This window comes from Micropterus dolomieu, linkage group LG16 (assembly GCF_021292245.1).
Source record: "Micropterus dolomieu isolate WLL.071019.BEF.003 ecotype Adirondacks linkage group LG16, ASM2129224v1, whole genome shotgun sequence".
NCBI classification, from domain to species: domain Eukaryota; kingdom Metazoa; phylum Chordata; class Actinopteri; order Centrarchiformes; family Centrarchidae; genus Micropterus; species Micropterus dolomieu.
This window is the reverse complement of record NC_060165.1, coordinates 15,786,299-15,805,765: the sequence shown is the minus strand read 5'-3', so window position 1 is coordinate 15,805,765 and position 19,467 is coordinate 15,786,299. Positions and strand designations below refer to the sequence as shown.

The window sequence follows — 19,467 nt, the reverse complement described above, 5'->3', positions numbered from 1 at the left end:
AAGGTCCCACAAATCTGACAGCTCATCAGGCCATCATCGGCCAGCAAGTCCCGGAGGTAAGGCCTGACAACACTATTCTTGTCAAGAAAGTGTATGGATATACTGGCACAACCTAAACCACACTTTAAATGAAACTGTTCAGCAAGGTTTGCAAATTAAGCATTAGCATGAACCACCAAATCAGATTCGACATAAGGCCTAAAAAAGGCCATCAGCTTGGAAAACGATTTTCTGGTTCACCTCTTTGCCAATGTCAGGAATGCCATGCGAGCTGCACACAGACACATGCTGGACCTTGAGAAAACCTTGCCGTGACGACAGAGTTTGGCTGACCATCAAGCAATGTTGGCCATTCCAGGACAGGATCAAACTATAATGCAAGGGGTTGACCACATTTGGTCAGTCGAGCATTGCAGAGTTTGGCAGACTCCGGCTCAAGCTCCGTCAGTAGCGAGAAAGCAGAGTGTCCACTGACAGACAAAAACAGAGCCCGAATAGGAAAAAAGAAATACAGGATGAGGGCCAACAGGAGAGAGATGCCCTGGTAGCATTGGTCATGTTATGGGTCAATGGAGGATTTTGGTTAGATAGTAGTCTGGGATGTACTGTGCTGGGTGGGCAAAACACAACTTGAACTCATTTGGGGTCACTTGCTTATAAAATGGTGGCACACCACACCTAAAGAACAGTGCACAGGCACCATCTGACACACAAACCAAGCTAGCAGTGCCAATGTGCACACTGAACTAGATCAGATTTTTGTCATCAATAATCACACAGAGAACCACAAGCCTTCATTTGCATTTGGCTTAACTGAATACAGATCAATGAAATGTTTTCAGCAGCATAGTTGCCGCACATCCTGCATTTGTATTATAACCAGCATTTTGATGCCTGTTTGAATATATGCCTGCATTATCTCATGTTAACACTTGCTCAGAGAATGCAGTGAGGAGGATGCAGCAGTGCAGCATACCTTTGATATCGCACTTGACATGGCCACTGTGCTAGGGAATCCCTGTGGAAAGGAAAGAAAATCACCTCTTTCTTAACAAAGGAAAATCCCCCCCATACTCCTGTGGCTGCCACCTTACTGTTACATGTGCTCCATTGAAGCCCATTCTTATTCAACTGCAGTGAAGTCAAGGAGAAAGAGAGAGAGAGTGTGTGTGTGTGTGTGTGTGTGTGTGTGTGTGTGTGTGTGTGTGTGTGTGTGATATAGGAGTTGGCTCTATACTCCTGTGCCGGTGGGAATAACGTACTGCGCTACAGGCAGTGTGACCTTTTCTAGCCGGCGTGCTTTCTCTCCTCCCTCTTTCACACGCTTACTCTCTAGCTCAGACACAAACACGCACACACCTAGTAGCACTGTCACAACTAGCTTTACCAACCATCAATTACCCATACTGCTTGCTAGTTTAATGGACATGAAGCTTGTACAAATCATTGGTGATAGAGGGGTGATGGGACAGTATGGTGCGCTTGTTTTGCCTCTTCTCCTGCAGCGGGAAGGTAAAGCATTCTTGTTTTCTTGTGTTTGCCTTCCTCAACATGACCTTTATGGCTGTGTGCTTCTTGAAGCGACAGTTTGTGCTCAAATTGAGGGTTAAGGCCTGCCTGTTTAGAGTGTTCTAACTACATTGAAAAGGCATACATGATGGAGGGGGGATGAAAAGTAGGAAAAGGGCAAAACGTGTTGACACTTATATTTTTAGTCTTCAAATTATTAAATTATTTCACTTTAACATCTCACTTCAATCATACTCTGTACTATCTAATAAATGTTATTAATGAAATAACCTAATCTTAAAATTTAAAACTTTTAGCTACAGTGCACTGGAGAGATTGCGATGGATATGGCTTAATCACACTAAATGTTCTAACAACCCAAAAAACAAAACTGAGAAGGGGATTTGGTGACATACACAATAAACCTGACAAAAATGGATGCAAATGTGAGCTTGTAGGAGATTGTATTTAAGGAGATAGCCAGCAAGAGATGAAGTAGAGTGACACAGTGACGGACGAAGAGTGAGCAGAGAAGGAAAGACAGCGAGGAGGGCGAGGGTGGAGTGGGTGGGGGGAGTTAATGCACAAAACACACTGCATCAAACCAAAGCACTGCTCCAAGCAGGATGCGTCAGCAGTCCATTCATGTTCTTCTATTTTCTACTAAAGGACAAAACAAAAAGAGTGAGAGTGCAAAAGAAGATAAAGTGAATCAAGTGAAACCAAAAATAAAGAGACAGCAGAGAAGGGAAAGAGGGAGGGCATTGTGAGAGAGGAAATGCGAGAGTGAGGGAAACAGGGTCCCATCTGCCTGCCTTTGCCACCACAGCAATGCTGGAAAGCTTTGCCAGATTCGTTGGAATGGCCGGATTATTGCTTGGGAGGAGGGGGTTAAAACCTGGTTGCTGTGGGGATGCCACTGTCCATCTCTGGCTTTTGCTTGGACAGCCTGTCTATTCCCCTAAGCCAAACAAAGCCCCAGAAAGCCACAGAACAAGAGACTGAGCATTAAAAAAAAAAAAGAGAGCGGAGGACAGCTGGAGCAAACTGGTTTTTGAAGAGGTAGATCTCTAAAAAGGTCTGAGTGCTTTGAGCTCACCCAACTACCTTAGGACACTGCAGAGAGAGCAGGAGGGAGGCGGGGAGAGAGAGAGAGGGAGAGTGTGTGTGAGAGTGTGAGAGCGTTCAAGAGAGAGCAAGGGAGAGAGAGATCCAAGCCGGCGCACGCTCTCTCTTTTGCTGCTACAACGGATCCTTTCCACATCGACGCTACTGTTAACGTCACGCCTGTAAACCGCGCGCTGGCCCAGCGCTCGCCTTCCCCGTCTTGCTCCTCTCCCCAGTCGGACGCTGCATTGGCAAGGGGGTGCTGATCACCACGAGGAGGAGGAAGAAAGAAAAAAAAACAGAACTGGAAACAAGAAAAAAGAAACAATCCGGAGAGAGGAAGGAGAAACTGCGCACCACCCCGCCTCCCTCTCACCCACCTCGATCAACCAAGCTACAACAACCCCACTCCTCCCAGCACCCCCTTCCATCCCCCACCCCACTCCCTCTCTGAAGAAATTGACGGATTATTGGGAAGTGCAAAGGAGGCAGGCTGCAGCTGCTGCTGTGTGTGCTCGCTACTGCTGCTGTGTGCTTCGCAGGGATGGTGTGTGTACATTTGCAATTGCTGCTGTTGCCACCACGGCTGCCGAGGCTGGAGCGTGTGGCTAGTTAAAAGGACGAAGAAGCTAATGAAAGCAGTGAGTGTCGCCTAGCGTTTTCAAACCCCGCCGAGCATTCGTGGAGGAAAAAAGAAATAAAAATAGGAAAAATCAAGTGGACACGACGCCACATTGAGAGGGGGAGCAAGGGAAAGAGAGTGAGAGGGGGAGAAGGGCTGTCAGACTGACCAACCGACGACTGACCACTAAAAAGTGAACAGAGGAATACAGAGAGGAGGGGGTCTATTGTTTTTTGGGGTTGTTTTTGCCCGGCTTGTCAATCTCCCCTCTTAAGCATCGCAAACACAAGGCAAAGAACATTGGAAAGGACTGTGGAATTTTCATTCAACCTTCTCCAATCCCACCCCCACCTACCTCCCCCTTTTTGTCCTTTCTGCCTTGGATTTCAGTGAACAAAAATTGTGCACGTGCGTTTGTATGGTCGCCTGTGCTATGGAGACCTGGGTAAGGTGTCTAGCAGGGGGATCAACTGTCGGATTCCAAGGACAAGCAAGAGAAGAGGAGCCGACAGCAAGAAGCGAGCAAGGGAGCACTGCTGCTTTGGGAGCCTGACTGGATTCCTATCTGTAATTTTCTTTTATTTTTATTTTTTCTAATCAACAAGGAAAGGGAGAAAAAAAAATACATTCACAAAGGGCCTTCGAACCTTTCTCTTTGGATGTGTGGATTTACAAAATAGCTCTGGTTAAGCTCTTTGGCATTGATACCTGCTTGACAGAGCACATATAAAAAGGCTTTCTTTGCTGCTCTTGGGATATACATACATACATACATCTGATGTGAATACCACTGCTCTTTCTGGTTGCAAACTGGAGGGAAGCTATATATCTCAATTCAAGGACCTGTAATAATAACTTGAGGTAGGTGTCTAGTGTTTCAACCCCTCTTTGCATCAATTTGTAACACCCTACCCTCCCTTCTGTCTTGTAATACGGTTTTTAGTTGCTTAATTTGCCATCATGTCCTTCTCATACACACGTTTGAGAAAAACCTGCCCTCTATACCCTCCCCTCTCTTTCTGCCACTGAGCACAGTTCATGCAAATAAAAGCATTGCTTAATTGAGGATAGGTCAAGCCTCCCCCTTTTCCTCTTCAGCACCCTTAACCTCTTTACTCTGGTCCCCTTAACACTACTACCAGCAAACCAGCTACTTTCCCTATCCCCAAAGCCCTCAACACCAGCTTCAAACACCCACAACCTCCCCCCCAGATGATGCTGAATTATGAACGTGCCACATCATGAGTCTCCTGGGGCGGGTAGCTGTGCATCGTGCCAGGAAAGCCGCCCTGCTCTGTGTAGTCTTCCTGATGGCGCGAGCGTGGAGCAGCGCCTCCCTGGCCTTGGCGGGGGCGGCGGTGTCTCAGGGACCCCAGGGCTGTCCACCGCAGTGTTCCTGTAGTAATCAGCAGGGGAAGGTGGTGTGCACCCGACGTGGCCTCACCCGCGTGCCCCCTGGCATTCCTGCCAACACGCGACACCTCAATCTAATGGAAAACGCCATTGAGGCGGTGCAGGCTGACTCCTTCCGCCACCTGCACCACCTTGAGGTGCTCCAGCTTGGGCGAAATGCCATACGGCAGATTGAGGTGGGCGCGTTTAATGGACTTACCAGCCTCAACACACTGGAGCTGTTTGACAACCGGCTGACGGTGGTACCCAGTGGGGCCTTTGAGTACCTGTCTAAACTAAGAGAACTGTGGCTGAGGAACAACCCCATTGAAAGTATTCCCTCCTATGCCTTCAACCGGGTGCCCTCCCTCATGAGACTGGACCTGGGAGAGTTACGGAAACTGGAGTACATTTCAGAAGGAGCTTTTGAGGGCCTGCAAAACCTCAAGTACCTCAACCTGGGCATGTGCAACATAAGAGGTGATATGCCAAACCTGAGTCCCCTGAAGGGACTGGAGGATCTGGAAATATCTGAAAATCACTTCCCAGAGATAAAGCCAGGCTCCTTCAAAGGTCTGCGCTCACTGAAAAAGCTATGGGTGATGAACTCACAAATCACAGTGATAGAGCGCAATGCTTTTGATGACCTATCTTCATTGGTGGAGCTTAATCTTGCCCATAATAATCTGAGCGCTGTGCCACATGATCTGTTCTCCCCACTCAAGTACCTAGTGGAGCTCCATCTCCACCATAACCCCTGGAACTGTGGCTGTGAGGCTGTATGGTTAGCACGTTGGCTAAGGGAGTATATCCCTACTAACTCAACTTGCTGTGGACGCTGTCACTTACCTGCCAGCATGAGAGGTCGACAGCTGGTTGAGGTGGACAGAGGTGAAGGCGCTGCAGTCCAATGTTCTGCACCATTCATTGCTGATGCACCAAGGGACTTGAATATCTCAGCAGGGCGAGTGGCTGAACTTCGTTGTCGCACGGCACCAATGTCTTCAGTGCGCTGGCTCCTACCCAACGGGACTATCCTGACACATGCCTCTGGTCACCCGAGAATATCAGTCCTCAATGATGGTACCCTTAATTTCTCAAATGTCCTGGCAGCAGACACAGGCACTTACACCTGCATGGTGTCCAATGCAGCTGGGAACTCCAACGCCTCGGCCTACCTCAATGTGAGTGCAGCTGAGCTTAATACATCCAACTTGAGTTACTTTACAACAGTGACTGTGGAGGTCTTGGGGCCAACCACTGAGATGCCCAAACCTAAAACCACCACAACCACAGCTGCTGCTGCAGGGGCCGGGGTAGCTGGAGGAGGAGGGGTAGGCCTAGGGACAACAACTACAACTGCCTCTCCTTCCGTCTTTCAGCCAGTCTTCATCTCCACACCAACTGTGTTGCTGCAAAGCACTGACAGCCCACCAGGAGCAGCTAAGACATCTGTGGTGCCAGGACTCCAAGGTGCCACTGGTAAGCCAGGCAAGTCTGGCCCTAGCCTGGATGAAGTGATGAAGACCACTAAAATCATAATAGGTTGCTTTGTGGCAGTAACACTGTTGGCTGCTGTCATGCTCATAGCCTTCTACAAATTGAGAAAACGCCACCAGCAGAGGAGCACAGTGGCAGCTGCCCGCACTGTGGAGATTATCCAGGTGGATGAGGAGGACCTTCCACCACCAGCGTCCGCATCTCAAGATACAGCTCTCACATTGCCTGAAATCCGGGACCATAACAGCATACACAAACTGGACTTTATCAGCCACAAGACTGACTATAGTTTTCACAAACCCAAGGCCGAATACAAATCCCAGCCTGATTTCACCCTTCATAAGCCGAAGGCTGAGTATACCACATATAAGCCAAATATGGACTTCAGTAGCCACAAATTCATCCCAGATTACAGCACTCACAAATCTACACCAGATTTTAGCCTTCATAGACCAAAGCCTGACTATAGCCCATTTAGACAGGACTACAGCACTCACAAACCTAAAGCAGAATACAGCCCATTCAAACCAGACTTTGGCACTCACCCAAAAGCTAAAGCAGACTATAGCCCCTTCAAACCAGATTACAGCACTCATCCTAGGCAGAAAACTGATTTCAGTCCATTCAAACGAGATTATAGCACCCAACCAAAACCTAAACATGACTACAGTCCATTAAAATCAGACTACAACACACAGCATAAACCTAAGGCTGAATACAGTCCACACAAGCCCGACTTTGGCACTCACCCAAGACCTAAACTTGATTACAGCCCATTTAAGCCTGACTATAGCACTCAGCCTAAACCCAAAATAGACTACAATGCCCAGAGATCTAAAACTGACAGTATCTACAAACCCAAGGACCCTTACACCCCCCATAAGACTGCAACTGATTACAGCGCCTTCAAGACTGACTTCAGCCCCCACAAAGCGGATTATAGCGCCTTCAAGTCTGACTTTAGTCCACACACTCAGAGACCTAAACTTGATTACAGTCCACACAAAGTGGACTACAGCCCCCATAAGGTGGACTACAGCACTCTAAAGGCCAAATACAATACCTGTAAACCAAGTGGCCATGGGGCTAAATGGACAGAAAACAATGTTGGGAACTCTTTGCCTCGAACCTTGCCCAGCACCATGACAGCAATGGCTGAGCCCTTTGTCATAAAAACTCACACCAAGGAGAAGGTACAGGAGACTCAGATTTAAAAAAGGCCCCCCCAAAAGGCTACCACTCCTTTCCCTAGGTCCCTAGCTCCCACCCACACCTGTCCCCCCCCCCACCCCCTCCCTTGTCATTTTCTCATAAAAATCATGCAATAGAATGCACAACGAAAAAATGGACAGGAACTTCTTTTTTGTACAGAGTGCAAACTTCAAAAGACTGATGATTTCTTGTTGTACATGCTTATAAATAAATATATATATGGACAAATTGAAACTACCATGGGCTGGTGATAGAGAAACATATATTAAAAAGAAATTGAAACTATTTTCTAACTTGTAACTTCTATTTAAAACAATGAGTTGTTTAAGATGCTGTCTTGACTTTGAAAAATGAGGGTAGTCTTGTTTTAAAAAGGGGGCATTCTGTGTGATTTTTACACCATGCTACAGAGAATGCAGTGATGAGAAAAAATATTTATACTGAGAAGACTTTCTTTAACAAAAACCGAAAAAAGGTCAGTGTCGATCTTTACAGGTTTATCTTGTAAAAGCACCAAGAATTTGTACTGTGCCAAATGTTATAAAATGCAATAAAAAGGATTTTTGGAAGAAAAAAGGAAGTATTAGAGAGAGATGTTTTTTTCTCCTTTGCTTCTTCTACTGGTGTATACTGTAACGATCAGCCAAATGCTTTAGACACTGCAGTAAGACGCTGCAGCTATACTTTAACCCTACGGGTGCTGAATGACTCAGGCAGAATGAATCACAGTGCAGAAGTGGATGGTGCTTTTTTTAAACCTCCTATTATATTCTTTCTACATAAGAGTTTTTCAGTTTTAATATTACACATGCAGTGAGTGTCCTGGTGCTTCATCAAGGTGTGGCTGATCAAAAGCCTTTATTTAATCTTAAATTCTCAAGTTCTACAAATGCGTTATGATGTTAAAAGATGAAGCCATGGTGTGCCCACATACAAGTATAGCAGTGCTGTCATAACATCTTATGTTCATTGAAATGCTTATTACATAATGCTTTTTAATGATGCAAGTTTATTGTGTTACCTTGCTCATTTTCAACATTACAAATTGCTATTATTAATCATGAATCTAATGAGTGAAAAATGTGATAAACTACGGTGAAATACTGTTTGGGTGTTTAGACTGTCTTGCACTTTGGCAAAAAATATAGGTCTCATTTCACTTTTCATTGCATTGCCAGCTGTTGTGCCTTCATCAATCAGTATGGGAGCTTTTTATGGTGACAAATGCATTTGGTCTCGCTGTTAACTGTGCATTTTTCATCTTTGACAATATCACCCCTCTCAATCATAATATAGCCTCAAAGTTCTCTGCCAAACAAAAAAAGATAACATACAACATACACAGTGGTTAGTAGGAACGTATTAGACAAGTGAGCCAGTTTGTTTTGTTTGGGAAACCAAAAGTATATGGGATATAAAGCTAAGTAGTGCTCTTGTAGTTTTTTTTTTTTTCTTTTTTTTTTTTAAAAACACTAACGCTTTCTCTGCTCTTACTTAATGACAAAACTGGGGACAGTATCTCAAGCACGATGTTAAATTATTTAAATGATAAAAGAGGAAGAAGTGAGATATGTGCTCCCAGTGTAGAGTGAACTACACTGGGAGCACATATCAGCAAAGGACAGAATGGGAGTGAGACATGGCAAAAAAGGAATACTAATTCCAGGAGTGATTGAAAGCAATATGGACCAACACAAATACTCCTTTCTCATTAACCTCTATAAAGCTGTACAATTCTAAAGTAAATTTAAAAAAAACAAAACACAAATACCAGCCTCTAGAGACGTTAAAGCTTAGGCTTGTAGTGTAGTGGAGAACACCAGTTTATATAACCAGTAAGAAGTGTGGCAAATTGAGAACTGGTTAGGGAGAGCACCTGTGAGAGCAACCAGAACAATATCATGGATTACCTCTCCATCATTGTAACATTTTGACACAGAGGAAGTAAAAAAGAGAGAATGTTTGAATAGAAAGAAGAGAGAGGTTGACATGGTGCACCAGAAAAAGAGTAGCAGTAGTTAGTAGTCAGAAGAGGAGAGTGATGTGTGTGTTTGTAAGAATGAATGACAGTTCAGCTCTGAAAAATTAGCAGTTTAGAGGATATACTGTGCTTGGAGACATGTCACATGTTATAGAGTAAGACAGCATTTGTTGTGAATGTATCATTTAAATGACGAGGCTAGGATGGATATGAAGATTCCAATTAGGAGAGACTACATTTTGAGTACTTAAATATATCACAGAGAAAAATATTTAATCATATAAAAAGGAAGGCATTTTTATCCTGAAAAACATTTGGAGGCAGTGCCTGTGTGCAATCGTAGGGACGAAGTACATCTGGCATGTGAGAACATGAGAGAGAAAGTTAAACTTTATCAAAAATCAGACATGACCAAATCCAGTACAGTTCTCACTATCCTCTCCTCCCTTCTTGCGATGTCTGTTGATGACTCAGCCTGCATTTTAAATATTGAGCATTTTCTGCAGGTGCGAGAATGAGCTGGATAGATAGGACATGCAAGTGTGTCTGTATTTGTCCATGTGTGTATGTGCCTTGTGCCAGCTACGTTTGCTTTGTGTGTTGGGCTACATAAAACAAGGGGGGCAGAAATAATGACAGCTACACAGTGCAGGAGAGGCACTACGTGAAAAGAGGAATAGGGAAGCGTAAGGTAAAAGAGAGAGAGAGCAGGATGATTAACTTTTCAGTATCTGGATGTCTCAGTAGCCATTTGGTTGAGGTGTATACCACATAACTGCAACATCCATAGTTTGATTCCAGCTGTAGACCTTTCTTGCATATCATTCCCCTATCTCTCTCCTTTTTTATAGTCCGCCTCTACCATCAGCTAATTTCCAAAAAAATGAAACCATGCCCATTTCATACTGTACTGACCATTTGTCACTACACTGACTCATACCCCAGACAGCTTGCCTTTGTCCACCGCTCCTGTTATTTACTTGTAATTGATAACATATCTATGCAAAGCCAGAGGGTTTTTTTTAAATTTTTTATTATGTGAAACATGTGAGAGGAATGTTCAAACAAGTGGGTATCAGCGTTGAATCTGAATGGATAGATGGATGGATAAATGGGTTAGATGGACTGAGCAGTTGTATGAACAGATGTAAGCACTGTACTGGCCATACTGTTACTGTAGCACTTCCTATGGCTGAGTATGGTATAGCAGAACAGGGCTATACAACATGTATGCTGTATAGCACCACATTTATGTGTTTTCACATATTAAGCTGCACTGTGCTATAAAAGGCTCCATCATACTAATCCGTCAACATGGCTACAGGGTCATCAATCAGCCAATTAGCTAGCTAGTCTCTGAAGTGCTGCCCATCTCCATAGGAAACACTCCTTCCCTCCATCCCTTCTTTCTCCGCATCATGTTTTTTTTTTCCCTCCTGTGTGCTTCATTAGCAATCATGAAGCCATTTGAAAGAGGAAGCAAGGCAAGTTGCACCTATTTACCCACAGCCCACAGAGCCTGGGGAGGGAGGGAGGGAGGGTAAAGGAAAGCATGGAAGATTAGAAGAAGAAGAAGATAAAGTGGAATAGAAATTGAGATGTAGAAAAGAAAAGTTAAGTGGGGAGGAAAGAACGACAGATTACTAGATATGTTATTAGGGAACACGAAAAGGTGAAAAATTTAGCCAAAAATAAAAAAACAACTTGGGAGACAAAAGAAAGCAGATCTAATAAGCAAAAAGCAGACAGCAATGGAAAAAACCAAGGCATACACACAGAAGTGTGGCTGGGCTGGATAAGGTGGCTGATGGTACATAGAAGTGTTTCTGGGGGACTAAAAGAAAGAAATGAGAATGAGAAGTGAGAGGTGAAGGAAAAGGAAATTAAGGGAGAATCAGGCCACAATGAAAATACAAGTAGGGAGGGAGACAAAAAGCAAAAACAGAAAACAAGAAGAAGGAGAAGAAACAGAAGAAGTGAGAACAGATTACAAGAAAATAAAACTGAGAAAATTAACAAGAGCTGGAGCTACCAAAAGAGGGTACGACAAAGCAGTGAGGGAAAGAGAGCAAAGGCGCTTAGGAAAAGAGTAAGCAGAGCAAATGTGATGCAAGAGTGCCAGCTACAGATGGAATGGGGGATATATAGCCTGGCCATCATGCCTCCTGCATGATTGGTGAATGTCCTGGACTGCACCACAAGGGGTGTGTGTGTGTGGGGGGGGGGGGGGGGGGGGGGGGGGGGGGGTAGAGTGCCATGTTACCATAGCAATGTGCAGCAGATAAGAAGTGCTGATACGGATAATGGACTGGACCACTGGGGGTACTTGTGGATGGGAGACCGGTGAATATGAAGGCAGAGAGGATGGTAGGATCAAAAGGTCAGCACAAATGGAACTGCAGGGACGATAACTGCCACAGTGTAACCATGTGCATACGTATGTGTTTTGAGTGTCATCAAGAGGACACTGCATTTAACAGGTCAAAGCCCTTAAACAGTAAGCAAAAGCAAACAAAATACTTTTACCCACATGTTATTTAAGAAAAGAGCTCATTCTCAACTTAAAAGGCTTCGTAGGACATTTTGAAACCCAATTATTTTGATGCAATCTCTTAATTAGATTTGATTGATTGTAAATTACTATGCACTCAGGCTTAGAAGATGGCTATAATAAAATGTTTATTTAATCAAAATGACCTACACCAGTAGGTATTTATAATCTCAACTGCATCAGCCATTCATCAACTAAAGCCCTTCACTCAATCACGTCAGCAGAAATATGGAAACCTGTTCTACTTCTGTCAAAGAGGCTATATTTTACATTGTTCTAATCAGTGCTAAAATGTATATATTGGTCTATATTCTGTAATTTCTAATGATTAATTGGAAACAATATATAAATGCTCAAAACTATAATATATTAACAGATTTAGAAATGGTGGAGCAACTTTATGTATTCCTGGTAGTTTGGTTCCACTCATTCAGGTGTTTTATGGGGCTGAACTTAATGATACATTTCCATACATTTAGGATTACTACACAATCTTTGATCAGAACAGGTTTGGCATAAGTAGTTGTCTACATACAGCAACGGCAAGGATAAAAATGGCTTCTTAACCCCACCCATTATTAGACTTTTTTTTCCAACAAGCCCATTCCACTGATAAGTGCCTTGCATGTTTCATGCGATTTATGTTTGTGCAAAATCATAATGTTGGAAATCTTTCCTGAATATCAGTGATGAGTGGAGCAGCATTTATTTATTTTTTTTATTTTTAAATGGCAGCCTAATTATACGATTGAAACACCTAATTTACTTGGGCTTTGCTGCAAAAATAGCCCATGCCAATTGCTTTAATTGCGTTTCCATGCATATGTATTTTCTAAGATCGTATTGATTAACTGATCACGAATAATTGACATACTGTAGTCAACAATCGATTAGGGAAACTGGCTAAAATCCGCAATCCCTAGTTTACGCTAGGGATGTGTGCTACACTGTGCATGCGGTAGGATTTGTGTGTGAGCACTAGCCAGTGTGCTAGTGGAGCAGACAGGAGGCTATTCTAAGCAGGCCTGGGAGCGCGCTGCCTTGTGAGTCAACATGAGTCAGGGCCAGAGAGTTGTTTGGTCCTAATGTCAAATAGAGGGACTGGACAGGATGCAGTGTCAGAAGGTGGAGACAGAACATCATCTAGGCAGAGAGGAAGGCCATGATCACTATGACAAAAAAAAGTGAGCAACAGGAATGCTTATACTCAAGCTACCTTTAATATTATGCTTTATAACGTTATTTGTGCTAAGTAAATGATGAAATAAGCAAGCTTTTCTTTACTGTAAATACATTTCATGTACAGTGCATTATACGTGTTAATTTTCTTTGGACTATAAACATAAAGCAAGAAGGTGAATGTGGGGAAGGTGTTAGTGGACTGGAGGAAATGGTGAAGGCAAGTTGATGTCTGCTGGTGCATCTTTGACTGTGTGAAAACTGATGCAAATAGCCATATTCAGTGACCAGCTGGTGGTATGATTTGTTGTTATGGAGGTCAACAGAGGTAGAAGAAACATTTTCATCACAGTATAATGTTGGCAATGAGCCCAGTGCTGTCGAGGCTGTAGTGTTGAATAGGTGCATACCAACAGATTTTATTGAATATATAACATGGTCAAAGTAACTCAGATTTTGTTGTTAAAACTGAGACTGAATGGCGGGTGGGTTGTGTGAGGCATGTTTGCCTTGTAGACAACCACTCAAGTGTGTTACTCCCTGTGAGACAGAGTTTATTGCCCTTTTGGTGGGTGAAAAACATCCCTGTGTTTTCTTAGCAGCCAGCTTCTCTGAAGCCTTACTTTTATGATCCCGTCCAGTAGCTGAGGCTGAGGTGTGTGTGTGTAGTAAATCATGTCCACTGAGAGCAGCAAACGGGGGGGACTGAGACATATGTAGGGAGGGGGTGTGCTGAGGTTACTGTGTGCGCACATATAGACACATATTGAAGACACAAACACACAAAAAAGCACATGCACACAGAGCAAAAAATGAAGCCATTGACCATTTATTTCACTGCTTTTGTTGAGATTTACGGCCTGGAGAAATCATGATCACAGGCGCAGCATCACCAAGGATATTGTGCTAAGGATCAGACCTCATTCGCTCACACACACACCCCCCCACCCACCCCAGAATAAATATCCAAAGCCACTCAGTTAAAATGCCCTGAATGCCATCTTTTGGATGCAGATTGTATTAACATGTTGGTTCTTATCATTTATAACCGAAATAAGCACAAGCTCCCTGATTCTGTTTAATAAATCGCTTGAGGCAGCTTATTAATTGGCTCAAACTAAGTGCAATAAAACAATTGTGCTGAGCATCAAAAGCCGCGATATACAGTCAGATGTCTGTGTATGTTCTTCTGAAAATATCAATTTGTACTGCATTCATTCAGTATATCTCCCTGCCTTGGGTACGGACTCTGTTTAAGCACAGTGGGAGGCTGCTGCAGCTGAAGCCAGGTCATGCACAATTATAAATATTTTAAAAAGTATATCGGAATGGGGGCGGGGATATTAATACCGTGAATCCATCATTTAACATTACGGTTTCAAAATTCCTTGCAACTCATTAAGCATTTCTTATCACCTTGCCACAGAAACAGCATGACATGTGTACTAAGGTATATGCAGTTTAGTGAAGTGTGTGGAACTTCCCTGCCTTGCTGTAGTTTTCAGTTATTCAGCAATATACACCCGTGTTCTCATGTATAGACTCCACTACTAAATAGATGCATAGAAGTAACGCAGTCCAAGCAAGAAGAGGCACATACACAGTGAGCTGATCAGAAATGTTTGCTTTCATGTTGCATGTACAGTTTAAGGAAAGTAGTAAGGACAACAGAAGCTTTCTTACAAATCTGGAGATTGATAAAGAGTGTTCTGGGATTTCATACTTTCTAGGATGAGAACGAGTGTATCTGGGTGTAGACATTTTGGTGATTGCAGAGGGGTGGGAAGTGGGGTGACAAAATGGCCTCCTGCATTGCTCAAGATATAAGGGGAAGAAGGCAGAGAGAAAACAGACAAGGGTAAGAGAATTAACTGAGGTGGATAGTGAGAGCAACATCATCTATGACACCCTGATTTGGTATGTCAGAGGATAGAAGTGCTAAATGGAAAAGGGACACGTAGAGAGAGGCGTGGGCAAGAAAAGGAGCGTGAAGAAAGGGAGACAAGGGGGGCAAGGATGAGGAACAAAGAGCAATACAGATGAGCAAGAAAGGGGAGAACTGAAAAGGTGACTGCGATAGATGAGAAGCCCCTATCTGACACATTATGGAGAGCTCTGTATTCGTTCTGTAGTAACTGTAGGATCATGAATTTACACTGATGTGGACTTCAAGATGACAAGCAGCGGGCTAATGTCAAATACTTGCTGAAAAAACGTGCACTGCTGAGCACAGAACGGCACATGAAAGCAACGTCAAGATGAAAGCTCTGATGAGCTGCGTAGCACATCCACGGCCTGGAACGGTTTTCCTGTGGTGGCAGAATTATTCAGCCACTGCAGCAAACTACTGTGGGTGTTTAGTTTGCAGTTGGGTCAACGGTGATCTTTAAAGATCAAACAAATCAACAGCCAACCTCTGTTTGCAGTGGAGTAAGGCGTCACTGCATTGTAAGTAGTGAAGTCTTTCTGCCCCCACTTGAGTTTTTATTATTTAGAGGGCGTTTGGAAATGTGACCGGCTTTGTTTAATTACTTAATCTAAGTGGAATAAAATCTACAACTCCTGTATACTCAAAACAGAAGGGAAGGGGAAATAAGCTCAAAAGCTGTTTTTATGAGGTGGTGGGGTGCTGATCCCAGCCTCAAGTTGTAATGGATTCCAAATAAATGGTCTCTCCAAAAGTGCTCGTTTAAAATACAGCTTACTTAATAGAAAATGATGTGGGTTTTCTACCAGATCTAAGGCAGCAGTGAGAATAAGACTGTAAACATTTAGCTTATTCCTTTTTTCCTTTAATTCCAACTTCAAATAAATCTGGCTGGATTTCTGCTTAAAAGAGGAAAAGTGCTGTGAAGTGGTCTGTTTGTGGATTTGTTTGTGGTGTAGGAGACACATTTGTTTGAATTTGCATTGCACATGCACAAAACATCATGCTCATTTGCATACATATAGCAGTTATTGTTGAGTTTTTGTCCAATGTCCAGTGGGTTTTGGGCATATCTTTAGGATTCAGTCCTGTGAAATAGTTGAAATGCAATGTCAAAGAGCTTGTGTAGGAGTATCTGCAGGTCAATCTGCGCCAGTCTAACTATGCCACCTCCTCATAAAAACTGATCATAGCAATTGCCATCCTAGATAGAGACAGCAAAGATCATTTAAATCCATCCATTGCTTATTTATGTCCGACATTGAGACAACACTTAAACTTTGTGAGATACTCTACAGCTGCACTGGGACAACCTAAAAAGTAAGTTATTAGAAGCATAAGAAAAATTAGTATGAAGATTGATTAAATTGAAATTGGAAGTATTAAACCTGACAAATTCATAATATACATAAAAGAAGGCCATAAGGCCCTGCTGCTGCAAGACATAGAAATGATTTACTGAAATTTTTAAAAACACAATTACAATAACCCGAATGTTCAGGGTCAGGGCAGAGCCTTCATTGCCACATGTTCATATCATGTGCTGTGATTTGGACACCAGAGAGGATTTATTTTACATGACTTATTTCCATTAGAAGGGCAGAAATGTTCCTAGAACAATAATTGTTTTCATAGCTGTGTTAAGCATTTCAGAACCTTTCAACACGAGGTGAATCAGAGGCGCTGTGTGGCCCCAAGCTGAGCGCGACCTCATCGGCCTGGCTGATATAAGAGTACCTGCCCAACGGGGGAGCCAATAATTAGACAGCCGGTTATACTGCTACTCTCCCGTCACCGCTCTCTTGTCCCTCACTCCAGCTAATTAAACACGACCAGACACATCACAGACGTATATCTGCAAGCAGGCTTGTGTTTATCCCTCAATTATAGTTCTGTTGTTTTCAGTAAAATTACTTCAAACCATGTTGTGAGTCATAGTTGGACTCCAAGAGTGTAAATATGAGGGATTTGTGCTACAAGTCAGGAAAAAAATAAAACAAGTATGTGATATCATGAAACCGTGATATGAGAAGCAGAAGGCCTATAGAGATACTTATCTAATGGGAGTTTAATGCTATGAGAAGGATAAGATGTGGCTTACCTCATGGGATGAGTGTTGAGAGGGAGTAAAGGACTAGAAAAAAATGATTAAAGGAATGAAGAAAATGCAGAAAGGGGAGACCAAGAAAGGTGGACCAAGTTTAATGACTGGTGGGTGAGGGGAGAGGAGAGGAGGCTCATGGTAGAGGAGACTTGGCAAGCATTCACCCTCCCACTCCGTTGGCAGCAGAAGCACAAACTGTTTGCTCACAGCAGTACATGCATCTATTAGTATTGTTCCAGGAGATAATAACTGTGTGTGGGATTGTGTGTGTGGATGTACATGTGTGTTTGAGTGTCAGTTCTCAGCCAAAAGTGGCAAATGAGTTGCTATGAGGTGGCAGACTTACAATATGGAGCAGCAGTATAAAATGTATGAGGAAGCAAGGATGTGTTTGTCTGTCTGTGGGTGTGTCAGACTTTAGTGCTTAACGTCAGCACTATGGAAACCTGACAGGCAATTATGCCAATAGCAACCATTGATGACTACAGATTCCATGTGGCTTAGCAACTGAACACAGGCTATCAACAGGCTATTATCTGTACATGTTGAACGCTAAAATACTGTTTTATCCTTGTTAGAATGGCGAGGTGTTCAAATTTGACAGTAGAGTACAGTAACAGGTTGAGTATGGACAGAAATCCCTAGTATCATGTTTCAGAAAGGGTGATGAAACAAAAACTCTATGGGAAAAGGTTTAAGAACTGAAAGCTAGGAGAATAGAAGCTAACCTGGAAGGGGTGTCACTTCAGCGCTATAGTCCACCAATTCAAACTCCAACTCCCAACCTCTGTCCAAGTTTTCAATTCCCTCCAGTAACCATGTTTCTGTCCCGCAGCAATGAAATTAAATTTATTTATTTCTGAAAATATGGACAGACAAGCAGACCGACAGACTGACACATCAAAGATAATGAAATTTACTGCGGGCCTCGGAAGTATTGAACACCTTTTAGAAAAGTCTAACTGAACACACTTATACAGCAGCAAACACTCTCACTTTAAGAGAGATTCAGCTGGCAACGAAAGCATTTTAAGAGACTGCAGTGCCCCGGCCAGCCTTTCTTGGAACTTCCCCTGCATACACCCCTGCACATTCGGAGATTCAGCCAGCAAAGGGGTTTAAAGAAACTATATTTCTATAGCTGGCCTCAATTGAAGTTATGCTCGCGCACATATACACACAGCCCTCTGCCTGTCGCCCACTTCTACCATTAGGTTTATCGGTCTGAATTCAAAGCTAAGAGCCAAATCCCCGTTGGGTTTTTGAAAAGATTTTGCCAGGCTTGTTCTTCCCTTTATGCCCCCGACTCTCCTTTGGGAAAACATAGAAAAAGAGGGAGAGGGAGAAGGGGGGAAGAGATGCCGATCGCTGACACAGCCGCTCAGATAGCCCCTCTCTTGTCGTAAGGGATATAAAGAAATGGAATGAGAGAAGAGGCTGATGGAAGGAGATGCTGAGATGGGGATAAGGGTGCAGGCGTGAGGACGTTATGCTGGGGTAAGCTGGTGAAGGATTACAGTTTCAAATCTCTCCTCTTTTCGGCCTTTACTTGGCGCTTATTTATTCAAATCTTTGAGGCTATATTCCTGCTCACGCCAGGTACACACACACACACACACACACACACACACAAAAGGGGCATCTTGTGAAAGCAGAGGTAAAGGTGAGAGGAGAAAGAAAGGGACAAGACGAGAGGAAATGGGAGGTCTAGGTAGGTCTGCCCTATACGCAGCAGGGGCCAGACGTTGACAACTCAATGAGCAAGCAAGTGACGGAGGACTGACATGATACATGGGGAGACACACACACACACACACACACACACACACACACACACCACAAAAAGAGAACAGGTGAAGACGCTCTATGTGAACAGTATGGCGCGCGTGTGTGTTTTGGTTTGCATGAAACGTGTTAATTCTGAAAAAGTAGATACAGGGAGTGTGGGAGAAAAGGCGCAGATACCAACTGGCTCTTTTTATTGTGACAGCTGACTTTAGCGTGTGCATGTAAAAGCCCGATTGTGTATGCGTGTGTTTGTGGTATGTATTTTAACCCTACAGCCAAGGCATCCTCGATGGGTAGCAACCGCTGTGTTGTCAAGGGAACCATTAGCACGAGTGAGAGGCTGGTATTTGCTGTGCGCTTGCCTGTCCACACACAGGCGCGCGTGCACACACACACACACACCCTCTTGCATGCATGTTAGTGATAACAGAAAATAATTCCTCTGCATTGGCCCTTCATATAGATCCCACAGTGTAAGAAGCTAGAAGTAGAGCTACAATCTGCATGGACTGCAAAGCAATGTAAACATCAATATAACGCTTATTACATCTAATCTGTGTGTATTTGATGTAAGCATGGTGGAGACACAAAGAGA

The 19,467-nt window shown here is 43.5% G+C and overlaps 2 protein-coding genes across 2 annotated transcripts in view; one reads left to right on the top strand and one right to left on the bottom strand.

The window, feature by feature from the left end:
* snd1 (staphylococcal nuclease and tudor domain containing 1) overlaps positions 1 to 19,467 on the bottom strand; it is a gene marked incomplete in the record, with an annotated part of 188,071 nt that overhangs the window by 98,149 nt on the left and 70,455 nt on the right.
* On the top strand, positions 3,412 to 7,402 carry lrrc4.1 (leucine rich repeat containing 4.1). Its single transcript, XM_046071985.1, has one exon. The coding sequence runs from the start codon at positions 4,480 to 4,482 to the stop codon at positions 7,342 to 7,344; it is 2,865 nt and encodes a 954-aa protein (XP_045927941.1). The 5' UTR covers positions 3,412 to 4,479; the 3' UTR covers positions 7,345 to 7,402.